This window comes from Nerophis ophidion, linkage group LG03 (assembly GCF_033978795.1).
Source record: "Nerophis ophidion isolate RoL-2023_Sa linkage group LG03, RoL_Noph_v1.0, whole genome shotgun sequence".
In the NCBI taxonomy this organism is placed as follows: domain Eukaryota; kingdom Metazoa; phylum Chordata; class Actinopteri; order Syngnathiformes; family Syngnathidae; genus Nerophis; species Nerophis ophidion.
This window is the reverse complement of record NC_084613.1, coordinates 1,827,997-1,845,638: the sequence shown is the minus strand read 5'-3', so window position 1 is coordinate 1,845,638 and position 17,642 is coordinate 1,827,997. Positions and strand designations below refer to the sequence as shown.

General features: G+C 39.3%; 2 protein-coding genes across 4 annotated transcripts in view; both read right to left on the bottom strand.

The window, feature by feature from the left end:
- Positions 1–8,647, bottom strand: part of pacs2 (phosphofurin acidic cluster sorting protein 2) — an 80,033-nt gene extending 71,386 nt beyond the window's left edge. For 2 of the 3 annotated variants that reach the window (XM_061893883.1, XM_061893884.1), the window contains exon 1: positions 7,784–8,366. In XM_061893883.1, coding sequence (XP_061749867.1) covers positions 7,784–7,902 — 119 coding nt within the window. In that variant the 5' untranslated portion in view covers positions 7,903–8,366. Of the gene's footprint in view, positions 1–7,783 lie in introns of all 3 variants that reach the window. The other variant, XM_061893885.1, reaches the window with a different exon arrangement.
- A 615-nt stretch (positions 8,648–9,262) lies between these two features.
- Positions 9,263–17,642, bottom strand: srsf5a (serine and arginine rich splicing factor 5a). Its single transcript, XM_061893880.1, has 8 exons — positions 17,485–17,642; positions 13,446–13,574; positions 13,295–13,365; positions 13,063–13,212; positions 12,647–12,716; positions 10,833–10,906; positions 10,652–10,756; positions 9,263–10,053 (listed from the first exon to the last, which is right to left on the bottom strand). The coding sequence occupies exons 2-8, from the start codon at positions 13,569–13,571 to the stop codon at positions 9,729–9,731; spliced, it is 921 nt and encodes a 306-aa protein (XP_061749864.1). The 5' UTR covers positions 13,572–13,574; positions 17,485–17,642; the 3' UTR covers positions 9,263–9,728.

Here is a 17,642-nt window from a genome sequence, read left to right as displayed (position 1 = left end):
ACCATAATAACGTTTTTTTTTAATTAAATGTGCTTTTCATGATGGTATCCTTACATCACACTCAAATTTTCAAGCGCAAGGCCTAAATTTACCGCATGCCTTTGGTAAACGCCGGAGTGAGAAGAGGTTTTAAATGAATTAGGAATTTGCAAATCATTGTATTCTCTTTCCATTCACCATTTACACGACGCGACAACTTCACCGCTCTTTGCGTTTGTATTTCTTCTCTTACATTTTTAGGATCCAGGAGGGGTTCGTAACGACTTTGACAGCCAGACAATTATGTCATCACTCTTTTGTTATGATGTCGCCTGGAAGGGGGGGGGGGGGAGGAGGAGAGAGAGAGATCTACTCAACCCAGGAAACCTTCTTGCTGTCCTTCAGCTTTGCAACAAAACTGTGGTATGGGGTCGAACTTCTCAGGAAGATGTGAGCGTCACAACTAGAAGCCCTCCGACCTCAAAATAAAAGTGTGTGAGCGAGTAAAATATGACGTGCATGGTAGAAAAACAAATGTAGCAGCAGAGTATATGTGTTCATAATATCTGGGAGCATGTTGAAAACACATGTCCTCAGTGCTAATAGAGGATAAAAACAGTCATGAAGACGTAAGAAAATAAAGGGTAAATATTTGCAACAGAAGAGAAATGTGTGTTGGGGGTCTGTGAGTCTGGCTCCGCCCCCCCGGTCTACCCTCATCACCTCCTCAGGCCCTCGTTGTCGCAGCCTGGTGGGCTCACAGAGGACACCAGGCTCCCGCTCCACGCCGGGTTATGTTGCATAGTGGTCAAAGCTTCCCAGGTACTCCAGGGCGGCCCGGTAGCACAGTTACTTCGCCACGTGTGAATGTCGTTAAAACAGTTAACTCCCATCTTTTGACACTTCTTCCACTCCCGTCCTTGCACGCTACACCGCTACAACAAAGATGACGGGGAGAAGACGCTGCCAAAGGTGAGCCACGTAAATAAGAGCGGCCACAAAACGCCACACTCTGAAGCGACTGTCAGAAAGCGGCTTGAAGATGATGAGTAAAACATCATCTATGTAACATTCTGAGCAAAGAAAGAAGCAGCATTACATGTTATGTAGACCACAAGGAACTATTTTACATTTAGAAAATAATAATAATAATATGACTCCTTTAATGCACCTTATATATGAAAAAAGTTGAAAACTAGACCATTCATCAGTGGTGCGCCTTATGGTCCAGAAAATATGGTAAACCTATACAGTGGTAACATGTGACTTTGTACTATGAAAACATTACTAGCATCTTATTAGAATACTATTACAATATTACTAGCATCCTATTAGAATACTATTACAATATTACTAGCATCCTATTAGAATACTACTACAATATTACTAGCATCCTATTAGAATACTATTACAATATTACTAGCATCCTATTAGAATACTACTACAATATTACTAGCATCCTATTAGAATACTACTACAATATTACTAGCATCCTATTAGAATACTATTACAATATTACTAGCATCCTATTAGAATACTATTACAATATTACTAGCATTCTATTAGAATACTATTACAATATTACTAGCATCCTATTAGAATACTACTACAATATTACTAGCATCCTATTAGAATACTATTACAATATTACTAGCATCCTATTAGAATACTACTACAATATTACTAGCATCCTATTAGAATACTATTACAATATTACTAGCATCCTATTAGAATACTATTACAATATTACTAGCATCCTATTAGAATACTATTACAATATTACTAGCATCCTATTAGAATACTATTACAATATTACTAGCATCCTATTAGAATACTATTACAATATTACTAGCATCCTATTAGAATACTATTACAATATTACTAGCATCCTATTAGAATACTATTACAATATTACTAGCATCCTATTAGAATACTACTACAATACGATTACAATATTACTAGCATCCTATTAGAATACTATTACAATATTACTAGCATCCTATTAGAATACTATTACAATATTACTAGCATCCTATTAGAATACTATTACAATATTACTAGCATCCTATTAGAATACTACTACAATACTACTACAATATTACTAGCATCCTATTAGAATACTATTACAATATTACTAGCATCCTATTAGAATACTACTACAATACTATTACAATATTACTAGCATCCTATTAGAATACTACTACAATATTACTAGCATCCTATTAGAATACTATTACAATATTACTAGCATCCTATTAGAATACTATTACAATATTACTAGCATCCTATTAGAATACTATTACAATATTACTAGCATCCTATTAGAATACTATTACAATATTACTAGCATCCTATTAGAATACTATTACAATATTACTAGCATCCTATTAGAATACTATTACAATATTACTAGCATCCTATTAGAATACTATTACAATATTACTAGCATCCTATTAGAATACTACTACAATACAATTACAATATTACTAGCATCCTATTAGAATACTATTACAATATTACTAGCATCCTATTAGAATACTATTACAATATTACTAGCATCCTATTAGAATACTATTACAATATTACTAGCATCCTATTAGAATACTACTACAATACTACTACAATATTACTAGCATCCTATTAGAATACTATTACAATATTACTAGCATCCTATTAGAATACTACTACAATACTACTACAATATTACTAGCATCCTATTAGAATACTATTACAATATTACTAGCATCCTATTAGAATACTATTACAATATTACTAGCATCCTATTAGAATACTATTACAATATTACTAGCATCCTATTAGAATACTATTACAATATTACTAGCATCCTATTAGAATACTACTACAATATTACTAGCATCCTATTAGAATACTATTACAATATTACTAGCATCCTATTAGAATACTATTACAATATTACTAGCATCCTATTAGAATACTATTACAATATTACTAGCATCCTATTAGAATACTATTACAATATTACTAGCATCCTATTAGAATACTATTACAATATTACTAGCATCCTATTAGAATACTACTACAATATTACTAGCATCCTATTAGAATACTATTACAATATTACTAGCATCCTATTAGAATACTATTACAATATTACTAGCATCCTTTTAGAATACTATTACAATATTACTAGCATCCTATTAGAATACTATTACAATATTACTAGCATCCTATTAGAATACTATAACAATATTACTAGCATCCTATTAGAATACTACTACAATATTACTAGTAGATTGCTGGTATCCTATTAAAATACTACTAGAATATTATGAACATGGTTTAGTATGTAACGCTGCTTAGTAAGTGCTAGCACGCTAACATTAGCATGCTCTCCCACAGAGAAGATTCCAGGAGACGAGCATCAAACAAAGAGAGGCTTACGCCGCCTTCTCCTCCGTCCTACTCTACATTCTCTCTGCGTGAGCATCCCGGGCACGGAGACGGGCACGGGGACGGGGGGTGAAGAGACAAAAGACAGAGTGTCTAACACGTTGGCACTCCGGCCTCCAACCAGCTCCATTATGACGGCCTGACCAGGACCAGCTCTTGGCGCCCCCGGGTACAGGTCCTGTCTCCGTGCAGGTTGGTGGCAAAAGGGGCGGCGCCCCACCAGATGGCACAGCTTTACCCACGATGTTTCATACATAATACAGAGCGACCATTCAAAGACTTCAAAGCCCATTGCTAACCTAAACAAAAATACACACACACACACAATCAGCACAGCAATGAAGACTAAGTGTGTCAGCGTGGAAAAACATTCTAGAAGTTTCTTCAGCCCCTCATTACTGAGAAATTATGAAAAACAGAGAAGATCATGGCTATCTTGTCTTTTAGTGCCTAAATTAAACTTTTGGTTTAAATCTGAAATTTTTGGTAAATATTTGCAAACTCATTGATTTTTTTTAAATCAAAATATAATTATAAAACCTGATCATATTGATTGACGTTCATGTTTTAAGAATAAGTTTGATTTAGAGGGTCAGTACACATTTTCCATGGCCAGATTCAAACACGTTTTAAGGACTTTCAAGATTTCCCTGAGGGAACTCTCCTGAAAGAATCAATAAAGTACTATCTATCAATTTTCCAGTTTTTCCAGTACCTTCAAAAGGCAAAAACCAGTGTGAATCGAATCCAGAGCCTTGTTGTTTGAGGTCACCAAATGCTGTCTGTAGGAAAAATACGGAAAAGCTGCCAAAACCTAAGCCTGACATTCTTTCTTTCTTTCTTAGTTTATTTGGAACATGAGCACATTTACAACACAATCATCACACAGTTTCAAATCACCTTACATCACATCATGTCCGAAAAGGAGTAGGAAGAAGCAAAGTTTATTTAATCCTCGCCCTTTCCCACTTCAGAGGGCCCACAAATACTTACATTCATCTGCTGACTCTCCTTACAGCAAATATCAAAATGACATCCGTGAATGAGTAACATGTAACATGTCATTCATTCATTCAGTCATTAAAGGACTATACGTTGCACTTCATCTCCTGTTATTACTTCACCAAAGCATTGTTCAACCCATCCTTCTGTACTGTTCCACAGGTTTTTTCACCATACTTTCTGTAACCAAGCGGACAAATATCACACACATTACAAACATAGCAACTAAAATCATCGGCCCAACATTTCAGATTCAAACCACAGGTCCATCACTCGAGTGGCAAACACGATAGTCCAGGATATCAGTCACCCACTACACCAATACATCATCCCACTACCTTTAGGGTGCAGGTACAGAACCACCAAAATCCAGAAGGCCCGCCTCAGTAAAAGCCTGATCCCTGCAGCTATGGCCGCCCTAAAGCAGGCCCGGCCGACCTGTCCGACAAAGCCTGTAAATGTGTTGGTCATGCATGATGTCTTTTTGTTATTTTTGTTTCGTGATGTGTAATGTCTATGTGTTTAAATGTAAGGCAGTGAAAATGAATTACCCCAACGGGGACCAATAAATCTAAATCTAATCTAAATTTGAACAGTGGATCATATCAGTCCAATGTTTCATTTCCATCATTTAATTCCACATACTGATATGCTAAAGGTTTTAAGTGTTGTACGTGCATACAAATGTTTTAAATTAGATTTTCCTCAAAGTTATATTTCTCCTCTTTAGTTGAGAAGAATTGTTGTACATTCTTTGGTAGCAGCTTATAATTTGCTTTGTACATCATTTTAGCTGTTTGCAATTTTACCAAATGACCGAACTTTAATATTTTGGACTCAATAATTAAAGGGTTTGTATGTTCTCTATATCCAGCATGATGTAGTGAAGTGAAGTGAATTATATTTATATTATTCTAATTGAACTTTTTGTAACACAGTTAATGAATGTAGCGCACATTTGTAGTTGTTTCCCATATTTCTGCACAATAACTCAGTTATGTAACACTAGCCAGCAGTAGAGAATATAAAGTGATTTTTGGCCCAGGACATATTTTGCTTTATTCATTATTGAAATGTTTTTTGCCACCTTATGTTGTATATCTATTAATACTTCCAAAAATCTGTTTTCTTTTACCCTTTCAATATCTACTCCGTCTATTTGTGTCTGATGCTCTTTTCTACTGTTACCAATTAGCATTATTTTAGTTTTGCTGAGATTCAAAGATAGTCTGTTTAATTTGTTCATTTCTTCAGTTATTATTTGTATTATCTTCTGTGTTCTCTCCTTGAACATTGGACCAGCAGTTATCATTAACTAGAACATATAACATATATTAACATAGAAAATGAATCTATCAATCAATCAAAGTTTACTTATATAGGCCTAAATCACCAGTGTCTCAAAGGGCTGCACAAGCCACAACAACATCCTCGGCTCAGTTCCCACATCAGGACAAGGAAAAACTCAAGCCAAATGAAGCTGTGTTTCTGTAGTACTTTTCCATGTCATTGGTGTTTGCGAACGTTGTTTACTTGTTTGTTTGTATCATCATCATTCATGGATACATCTTTCCTTACATGAAATAACATACATTATTGTTTACTTGTATCATAATTAATGTATACATCATTCCTCACAATAAATAACATTAATTATTATTGCTCACTTGTTTTTTTGTATCATAATTGATGTAGACATGTTCATTAAAACGACAACCTCCCAGCATGATGGACCTCTGCTGTATATCCTCTGGCATGAAACAACCTAATGTCAGGGCTCGTGCAAAGCCAACAGATCAAGCGTGTAGCTTTCATTTCTAAGGAAACTTCTTTTTTTAAGACTTAATACGGTAATATTAACTGACGGAACCTTTACCTCATTTTTTTTTTTCATTTTATAATTGGCCTATTGAGTCAGACTGCTGAGAAATACGATGAACTTTACAGAGCATTTTTTAAACTTTGAAAACACAACATTAAAATCCAAGCATTTTCAAGGTTTTTAAGCACCTGTACAGACCCTGCATATATATATATATATATATATATATATATATATATATATATATATATATTTACCGTATTTCCTTGAATTGCCGTTGGGGCGCTAATTAATTTTAAAACCTCTTCTCACTCCGGTGCTTACCAAAGGCATGCGGTAAATTTAGGCATGCGCTTATAAATTTGAGTGTGATGTAAGGATACCATCAATAAAAGCACATTTAATTTAAAAAAAAAAACGTTATTATGGTCTTACCTTTACTTATAAATGAAGTCCATGCGCAGCTCCTTCTGATCAAAAGCATCGATAACTTGTTTATAGAAGTCTTCCTTATCTTTCTTCAGTTTTAAAAGTCTCTCTGTCTTGATGGAGATCTTCCTTTGATTGAAAGTCCAGTTTAGAAAACTGTTTTATTTTAGATATGTAATCCTCCATGTTAAAAGTGCAAGCTAAAGGAAAAAATAAAGGATGGCTGCTCACTCTTGCTGCTTGTTGTCACTTCTTCTGCAGCCGAGTAGTCGCAAGAAGGATCACTAGCGCCCTCTACCACCAGGAGGCGTGTGTCATTTAATAACTTATATTTGACACACGCAGCTACGGTATATTAATAAAACATAGCTGCTTACTGTTCTTTTTAGCATATTCAATAGCTTGGACCTTAAATCCTACTGAATAGCTCTTAATCTTCTTCCCTTTATGCGATTTCAAATGATTGAAATCAGCCTCCTCCATTTTGAAAATGATGACAGGTGAAGTGTCACTCGTGACGTGACGAGTTTGACCCGGTGGAAATTCTAGACATGCGCTAATAAAAATAATATTTTGCGAAACGAGTTTGACCCGGCGTTAATCCTGAGCCGGCGGTAATGCTAAGCATGCGCTAATTATTTTGTGAAACTAGTTTGACCCGGCAGTAATTCTAGGCAGGCGCAATTCAAGGAAATATGGTACATATACAAACTTCTGCAATTCCAGTAAACACAGTGTTGTCTTAGGTCCTGCTCAGCCTGTTGATTAGTTGGAGCACTGCTGCCCCCTAACTGGAGGCGTGTGTATGGTTCAAGCACGAATAAGTCGCCCCCCTGACACCTCAACGCCCCACCCAGCATTGAATATAGTGTAAAAAGTGTGAGCTTCATACTAGCAGATTTAAGTATGACAGGATACATTGTGGTGGTCTACCCCACTAATGTACTATTGGGATAGATGAAGCTGTATTATTGATGACAAATCTAAGATGGGTTGGCATCATAAAGTCAGTCCTTCCAGAAGCCTCCATCATCATCATCATCCACCGCCAGAAGGCGGGCTGTGCGGCAATGGCTGCCGGTGGAGATAAAGGTCAAAAGCGGCATAAAGGTGTCTTACCGCGGGATGCAGTTCGGGGAGGAACCGTCTATCTCCTGGGTGGCGAACAGGTTCATCGCTACCGGTCTGTTGAGAGCCCCGATGCCGGGGAAGCTCAGCCGGCCACTTCTCTCCGCCATGGTGCCGTCTTCGTCGGCAGGAAAACGGAGAAGCAGCGGCGCCGCCCCGCAGTGGTCCTCGCTGGCCCCCGGGGATGTGGTGAAGGAGGCCCGGGTGGAGATGGAGTGGCAGCCGGAGAACTGCGACTGGTCGCGGGGGTCCTCGTGTCCTCCACGCCGCTACAGGGCCCCGCCTACCAAGGGGCGGAGCCTGGAAACACTTTAAAAAATGACCTTTTATCTTGGTGACGTGACATTTGTTTTCCACACATTTAGTCATTTTCAACAAAGCAAGTAAAACAGAGATGTGTGCACATTAAAAATGTAGCTACTCGTCAGTTTGTCAATGACGTCACAATTGCGCCAATGCAGTTTGGACAGAAACGTTGACCTTTAACCGCACTTGCGTCTGGAAGCCATGTTTTACTGTTGCCTTTCACAACTTGGATTAAAAAGGCTTATTTTGATTTGACGGCTTTAAGTCACGTAAAAATTACTTGGGGAAACACTGGCCTCTAGTGGCGGACAGTTGAAACAATGTGAATAGGTGAAATAATACAAGGTTAGGGCGAGTTCTAGCAGTTATCTATCCAGTATCTCCTTTGATCCACACATCATTTAGCAGTTATCTATCCAGTGTCTCCTTTGATCCACACATCATTTAGCAGTTATCTATCCAGTGTCTCCTTTGATCCACACAAGTTCTAGCAGTTATCTATCCAGTGTCTCCTTTGATCCACAAGAGTTCTAGCAGTTATCTATCCAGTGTCTCCTTTGATCCACACAAGTTCTAGCAGTTATCTATCCAGTGTCTCCTTTGATCCACACAAGTTCTAGCAGTTATCTATCCAGTGTCTCCTTTGATCCACAAGAGTTCTAGCAGTTATCTATCCAGTGTCTCCTTTGATCCACACATCATTTAGCAGTTATCTATCCAGTGTCTCCTTTGATCCACACATCATTTAGCAGTTATCTATCCAGTGTCTCCTTTGATCCACAAGAGTTCTAGCAGTTATCTATCCAGTGTCTCCTTTGATCCACAAGAGTTCTAGCAGTTATCTATCCAGTGTCTCCTTTGATCCACACATCATTTAGCAGTTATCTATCCAGTGTCTCCTTTGATCCACACATCATTTAGCAGTTATCTATCCAGTGTCTCCTTTGATCCACAAGAGTTCTAGCAGTTATCTATCCAGTGTCTCCTTTGATCCACAAGAGTTCTAGCAGTTATCTATCCAGTGTCTCCTGTGATCCACACATTTAACAGAAGGAAAATGCACATAAAAAAATGTTGACTTTTGAGCTTGTTCATGAGTGCAATTATTTTGACGTATGCCTCACTGTCAAGTTAGCCCACTGTGCTAAACCACACCAGACGTCATTGTTTGACAAAAGTTTATTAGACGGCACCAGAAAAAGCTTTGCAGCGAGTGTTTTGTTGACAATCGACTGCTGAAATGAACCAAAACATCACAGTCTAACAAATCTTGTTCTTACGTGGTGGGAGAGGGCAGTGAAGGCAACACGATGTGCGCTCCCTGATCAGCTGGGCGGCGCCAACACAGATACAACCACAGCTTAGTCAACCTGGAACCAAGCGGGTCAAAGTACGCTATGGCAGATCCACTCGGACACCAAAATAATGGACTTGTAATCAAAAAGAAAGGACACAAGACATCATGGAACACAAAAAACAGGACTTTCCTGCAGGGGAAGGTACAAACTAAGACTTGGGAGGGGGGGGGAATAAAAATAAAAAAAGATTAAAAGAAGGCGTGCGCCAAGAAGCTCAAGGATGGAGTTCAACAACAAATGCACGGCGGCTCAGATGAGGAAACATTCCATCTTCAGTGTTTGCTCTCAGCTGAGGGCGAGCGGGAGCGGGATCGGGATCGGGATCGGGATCGCGAGCGGGACTGGTTGTTTTGCGCAGGGGGTGGCGTGCGTGAGCGAGACCGGGATCGCGAGCGGGACTTGGACCTAGATTTGGAGCGGGACTTGGAACGGGAGGGAGACCTATCGCTGGCTTTGCCACCGCTCAGCGCTTTCTTTTCCGGGGTGCGACTGGGTGTCCGGGAGCGGCTGCGGCTCCTGGAGCGGCTCCGGCCCCTGGAGCGGCTGCGGGAGTAGCTGCGGGAGCGTGAGCGGGAGCGAGACCTGCTCCTGCTGCGGCTGTTGGAGAAAGATGGCCAGGATCGTTAGAAAGTCCCACACAAGAGTTAGGAGACGTCTGTAATTGCAGCGTCAAGACCACAACATGAACATGATTAGGGCAGCAGCAGCTAGCCATTATTTTAAATACAGTCATTGGTTAGTTTAATCAATCCAGTATTTGGATAAAACACTAGTCTCAATGCTTATTTCAGATGGAAATCGTTAAAGTTTTTCTGGTTGCTATAGACTTCCTAACCTTCTATTTACCCTACATTAGCTTTCTTTAGCATCTATTCACCTAGTACATTTTTCACCTTCCATTTACTTTTTCTTCACCTTCTATTACCTACTATTTACATTTTCTTTACCTCCTACAACTTCTGCTTACCTGCCTTTACCTTTTAAAGAGTACTTTCGATTCACCTTCTTTGACCTTTAACCTTTTACTTAACTCACATTTTTATCCTTTTTTTCACCTTCTTTTATGCGGTCCAGATTTGATCCATCTTATTCATCAAACGATTAATTGAAGCAACATGATATAAATGGAAGCTTTTTCCTTAATCCCATGAATCTGTAAACTGCTGCAGCCTTAATTGAACTTGATCTAACTCACCCTCTGCTGTCCTCAAAGATCTTAATCTTTCGCCCATTGAGCTCGGTGCCGTCCAGCTTGGAGATGGCGTTCTTCATATCGCTTCGGGATGCAAACTCAACAACCCTGCGTTCAGAATCACAAGGCATTAGATTAGGGAGGGGAAAAAAACAAGTAAAGGCCAACTTGGACCAGGACTCACCCTTCGTTTTTGGTGGGCCTGTGAGCGTCAACAAAGGTAACCTCGCCAGCTTTCCTCATCAGGTCTTTGAGGTCCTGCGTGACGTGAGAACATTAGTTAGAAGACTTGCAGACCGGCACAGCGCTCAGGTGTCTGAACCTTTTTTTGGGGTCACACCTGTAAGTAGAGAAATGAACAGACAGCAAACAAAGCAGTGCACACAAGCTTACTAGTGTGGTGGAAACTAATGAATTGCTAAAATGGTTGCAAACTAAATAGAGTGAAAATATGTTCCTAATAAAAACCTTTTCCACTGCATGGTACCTTCTTGGCCCCCAGTCTTCTCTTGGATGAAAAGTCTTTTTACTGCTGCCAGTTAGCAAGTCAAGTTAGCTCACTTCTGTTTGGAAGTGAGGCAATGAGAGCGGAGATGATACTTTGCAGTGGAAAAGAGACATGACTTCCTGGGCTATATCGTGTGGGTGTGAATGTAGGAAAATCTAGCTTTGTTATGTCCTCTGACCGAGGCTGAGACTTGACTAGCAAAAGGGACCCTAAGAGGCCCTGAGTGGCAAGCCTAAACTGTAGTGTGCATTGGAATGTATTCATATTTATATAAAAAGGGATGTAACGGTACTTCACAATATTGCCGTGATACGTGACGGTATGACAACAAAAACTTGATGAGTTAAGTTTTTTTTCTGGAACTTTAGCATTGGCCTGAAGCCTGCACTCGGGCAGAAGGCAGGGTAAACTCTGGGCTAAAAAAAATAACTGGGAAGCACTGCTTAAAAAGGCATTAAACTTTTTTTTCCCTTTTTTAAATATATTTTCTTGAAACATTAGACGTTCCTGCACTATTCTTTGCATTTAATGTGTTTGTAGAATAAATATGATGAGAAGATTTAAGCATTATGTTTGTATTCAATCACAGTAAATGTTTAGCCTAAATATTCATGCCACATCTTTTTACATAATTTACTTAAGTATTTTTTTTTTTTAAATGTATACATACACCACAATAAGTGATATTGTACTGTAAAATGTTGATACCGTTACATCCCAATTATATGATAAGAGCTAAGTGTTCAATACTGTGCACCCCTTTAACCAGCCCACCCGCTAGAAAACACATGAGGTGTAATTGCTACTTACCTGTGTCCATTACCAGGAAGACATTAGCATAGCGTCACGTGTCCAAATAGCAAATGGGAACCAATGCAGTGTTAAGCCTTTGAGAAACGACCCGGCATCCGGCCTCCACAAGTAAGGGACCACCAGAGAGCAAGTCGGAGGAGGGGTGTTCGCCCAACTCAACACCCCGCCCCAGCTCCGTCAGCCAAAGAAAAAGACCCAAAGAGGGCGGCGGCCCGCCAGATTTGAGAGGGCGTTACAGCAGTCGGGGATGCCAGCCCACAGAACCTCCAGACCGGCTACGGACCTCCTAAGGCTACCGTATCCTGCGCTAGACCACTTTCGCCCGCTACCAGGGCCCAGCCAAGACTTTAGACCGGCGGCAACTGCGTGTAAGGAGAGGCACCAAATGGACACTATTCAGAAAACAACCAATAGAGGGTGGTGCACACTTGTGACCCCTCCGTGGAGGGTGTGCATTCACCTCTTGACAAAAGCATACAAAGTGCTTTAATTAAGTTAATTATCCACTGGCAGCAATTAGCTGCTCTCTCTAGGAGAAGTGTGGATTTTTGGCCAATTAGCTCAAAAGACCCATAATGACATGGGCCATTAATACATGATCAATACTTTTAAAACTACTTATACAGTTTATGAGATCAACTTAACAATGTTGTGTTACAAAGGCTGACTTGTCTTACCTGCCAGCTGATGCGTGAAGAAAGGTTCTCCACAATCAATCTGTGGTCCGTGCGCACTGGGGGCCCATACCTACATAGAAAAAATAATAAAAGAAAATAAATAAAAAAAAGCAAAATGGCATCACAGACCTGACAAGACACAGAAATTAGGCTTGGCTAACATGCAACAAGTCTATTGACAAAACGATACATTTAAACTGGGCAGGTAACTTTACCAGCCATATGCATGTTACAGGCTGTTTGCAGCAGCTGCGGGCGTTTGTACTACCTGCACTTATTGGTATTAATGATAAATGCGGTAAAGGTTCCGACGGTTAATATTAACGCATCAAGTCAAAATGATCGGAAAAGCGTGACTGATAAAAGCTAGGATAAACCTATGGTAGGACTAGCATTAGTTTGCTACCATCTCGTACCTTGAACCACTGCTACGAGATTGACGATAGCCACTAAAGCGGCCCATTCCTCCGCCGCCGCCACCTCCCCCACCACCACCTCCTCCGCCTCCGCCACCTCCTCCTCCTCCTCCCCTTCCTCTCCTGGAGCGTGCGTGCTCGATGGTAACCCTGCACCATGGAGAGGGAGAGAGTCCACATTAAACGGGCAGATAAAACTAAACGTGGACTTTGGAACTTTTTAAGAGCGCACCTCTCACTGCACAATTCTTTGCCATTTAACTCGTACACAGCGTCATCTGCATCTCGGTGGTCATCAAACTCCTGAAGAAAAAAAAAAAAAAAAGAAATTTTAAGCTGGAGAGTAAGTCTTTAATAAGCGCAAAGAGGGATGTCACACTGACCACAAAGCCAAATCCGTTTTTCAAGTTGATTTCACGGATCCGTCCAAAGCCCTTAAAAAACTTCTCCACATCTCTTTCTCTGGCGTGGGGGCTCAAACGGCCGATGAAGACCCGATTTCCACTCATTGTCTGTTAAACAAGATGCCACAAAATTAGCCACACACAAAAATTTACAATGACTAGACACTACAAAACATATCAGACCAAATCGGATTATTTTCCCACCTGACTGTTTAGTTTACAAGTCAAATGTGACTTTGACATCAATTGCATGCGCAGTTTGATAAAGTGAAAACAAACTAAGATGCGCGCATTCCGTAGCTGCTACTACTACTTTGCAAAATGAATGCCGCCACGCCTTAGTGTTTTTTTACTGAAATACAAATTTATGTTTTTATCTTTTTTATAGCTGTTAAAGGAGATAAGAGCTTGAAATTCTATTTATTTATATATATTTTATTTTTTTAATCTTGTCTGTCCAGCCATTCAGGCAAATCATATTGTTGATGTAGAGGGCCATATATGCTGTACAGATTTACCTCACAAAAGAGAATGTGGCATACTTCTTGTTGCCTTATTTGCATTTAATTCTACTAGGCATTTGGTTAGAATTTTAATAAACAAAACCAGTTTCATTTTAATTTATACAGAAATTCAACATAGCTGTTTATTTTATGGGGGGGATGTAGTTAATCATACAACTGACACCCAATGTTATTAAAAAAGCAATGATTTCGAATCGAGAATTGATTCTGAATCGAATCGTTACACCCAGGGCTGGGCGATATATAGAGTTTGTACGATATATTGACATATTTTTTAAACAAGATATGAATTAAGAAAATCCGAAATTCTGGAAGTCTGTGCATCCCTTGAACGCTGATTTTTTTTTAATAAATGTTTAACGATTATTCTTTACTGCCTGTGTTTTGTTTTGTTTATATTTGCCAGGGCAAATTATTAATTATTGGTCGACTTCAAAAGTAATGCACCTTCTGGTACAATTTCTTACATTTTAATTCACCGGTTGCCCACATATATGGTCCTCTCCAAGGTTTCTCATAGTCATCATTGTCGACGTCCCCCTGGGGTGAGTTTTTCCTTGCCCTTATGTGGGCCCTACCGAGGATGTCGTTGTGGTTTGTGCAGCCCTTTGAGGCACTTGTGATTTAGGGCTATATAAATAAACATTGATTGATTGATTGATCACTAGAGAGCAAACAATACGGTTTGGTGTCCAGTGTAAACGGAGCCTATCAATTATGTGGCCAAACCGGTTTAACAGTGATATAGCTGGACCAAAGCTGATGTAAAAGTAGCAAACCGGTCGCTTGGCCATGTAATCTGCAAATACATTAGAAAAGATCAAATTCCAAACAAATTTGACCTACCTCCTGATGTGGTCCCATTTTAATGCGTAATTATCAAGTTTGAAGCACTTTGGAGCGTTTAGATTGAAAATAAAATGTCCAAATCTGCATCACTAGAGAGCAAAAAATACGGGTTGGTGTTCAGTGTAAGAGGGGCCTATAAATAAGCTGGCTAAACCGGTTTAACAGTTCATGTTTTACAGCACTTTTCTACTTGCCACTACTCAGCAATCTAAAATATTTCAGCTCAATAATCAAATTTAGACTCTTATTATACATTTATACTGAAACCCACTACTACTGACCACGCAGTCAATTTTAAATTTCCCTCAAAGTGTCCTGTTGAAAACATTGCGGTATGATGACGCGTGCGTTTGACGTCTCGGGTTGTAGCGGACATTATTTTCCAGCCCGCTAGTCTGCTTTAATCGCATAATTACACAGTATTCTGGACATCTGTGTGGCTGGATCTTTTACAATTTGTTCAATTAATAATGCAGAAGTCAAAGTAGAAAGATGTAGGTGGGAAACTTTTAGCCTTTAGCAACACAAACACAGCCGGTGTTTCCGTGTTTAAAATTCTAGAAGGTGAAGCTTTACTATGGAACAGAGCGGTCAAGTGAACATGGATCCCGACCACATCAACCGGCAGGTTTCAGGGAGAAAATTGTGGTAATAAGTCGGCTCTTAACGTAGTTATGAGCGGAGCTTGCGTTCTCCTGCAGCTGCGGACTATTACCTCTCCCAGTGGAGACACTGGCAGTACCACAGCCGAGGTCACACCCCTCCTACTTTCAGGTATTATATAATCTCACTAAAACACTAGTAACACAATAGGCAGATAAGGGACTTTCCAGGATTATCCTAGTATATGTGTCTAATAACATCTGAATTGCTCTCACTATCCTCATCCACAAATCTTTCATCCTCGCTCAAACTAATGGGGAAATTGTCGCTTCCTCTGTCCGAATTGCTCTAGCTGCTGGTGGATATGATTGTAAACAATGTGAGGATAGCTGCACAACCAGTGACGTCACGCACACATCGTCTGCTACTTCCAGCACAGGCAAGGCTTTTCTGTTAGCACCAAAAGTTGCCAACTTTATCGTCGATGTCCTCTACTTAACCCTTTCAGCAAAATTATGGCAATATCGCGAAATTATCAAGTATGACACACAGAATGGACCTGCTATCCCCGTTTAAATAAGAACATTTCATTTCAGTAGGCCTTTAAAAATAGAATGCTAGGTTACAGTGCACTTGACCTTAAAAAATTATAATAATCATAGTTTGAGTGTGCCAAATTTGAGGAAAATCTATCAATTCTTGAGATATGGCTTTAACATATGCAAAGTTAAGACAAAATAATAAAAAAAATTTTTTTGAATACTCAAGACCTGCTGTGATAGCAACACATTGTTTTGCTATTACAATAAAACAATACCATATTGTGTACAGATTCTAAACTGTAATGCAGTTTTGTTGAATTTCCATTTTTTATTGATGTCAGCCATTTTTGGCCAAAGTGTTCGTTATTTTTTACTTTCTCTTATAACAGTATCTACTGACATGTTTAATGTATAAAACATTCTTGTTTAACAAAATGTATAACGTGTGTGTTCAATTGTACAGGTTGCTATTCACTTATTTTAAAGCGTTTAATTTTTTTGTATGTTCCATGGTTTAAAGTCAAATTAAAGTATACCAATACTAAAATACTTGTCTCAAATGTTACGTATAAGTACTAATGTCAATATGTGAGAGAGATTATGTTTCCAGAATGAATGTAAAACATTTACAGGAAAAAACAGCTTCATTAGATTTTCACTTTTTTGTAATTCCAGTTTTATACATTTGTGGCTCTAAAAACAAACCGCCAGGATATTTTGCGGAGAACTTTTAACCTAATGTCCACAATGGCATTGTCTGTGCAAAAATTTATAAAAATAGAGTAGTGTCCAGACGTGGGAACTAAAATCACTTTCTAGCCACTTTTTCCTGGTTCACCTTATGGCCTCAGAGCCAAAAATACGGTTTGGTGTCCAGTATAAACGGAGCCTATAAACTAGCTGGCTAAACCGGTTTAACAGTTAATGTTTTACACCACTTTTCTACTTGCCACTACTCAGCTCAATAATCAAATTTAGACTCTTATTATACATTTATAAAACGGACATTTAGCAATGGGGTAGTAGTATACAAAGACGCCATCACCCGTAATCACAATTCAAAATACAACTCATCGAGAACATTTATAAGCAAAAACTAAACTACACGTTAAGTATTTAACGAATTCACTAATTGAATTGTTGTTAAAGTGAGCATTAATGTTAGAGTGCGGCCTAGTTAGCTCCTTCATCCTTCACTCCGGCGCCATGGCGACCATTTCACACATAAATGCCTTATTGGGATATTATCCAAGCAAGCACAGACGCGGACGTACTGTGCGATTAAAGTTGAAGAAACCACAGCTGGCCTGAAAGTGCAGAAAATAAAATAAAATAACTTTTGTCGTCGTCGCGCCTTTCTGGCCACGAGGCCTTGGCGCGCTAAGCTAGCAGCGGCTACATGCTAAACAAGAATACACGACTTGAGTCGAAATGCGAATTAAAAAGTTGACGTTTGCATAATTGATGTAGGTAGTGGACATACATCATCCAGATACTCACCTCAGTGTTTGATACAAATGTTGTGAGGTCGCGGGTCTTCAACAACTTCTTGCTGCTCGACTCCTGCAAAATGGCGGCCGGGAGGCTGAAGTACAGACAGGGGAGGAGAGTTAGTGGTGGGTTGCCAGGTGGAATGTCGTCCCTTGATCATGCCGAGG

Bases quoted from the DNA above. Each gene is read 5' to 3' on its own strand.
- srsf5a (XM_061893880.1), bottom strand. From the start codon at position 13,571: ATGAGTGGAAATCGGGTCTTCATCGGCCGTTTGAGCCCCCACGCCAGA. The intron at 13,213-13,294 runs GTGCGCTCTTAA...TCCATGGTGCAG, and splicing joins AAAGAATTGTGCAGTGAGAG to GGTTACCATCGAGCACGCAC. The intron at 10,757-10,832 runs GTGAGTCCTGGT...TTCTGAACGCAG, and splicing joins AGGCCCACCAAAAACGAAGG to GGTTGTTGAGTTTGCATCCC.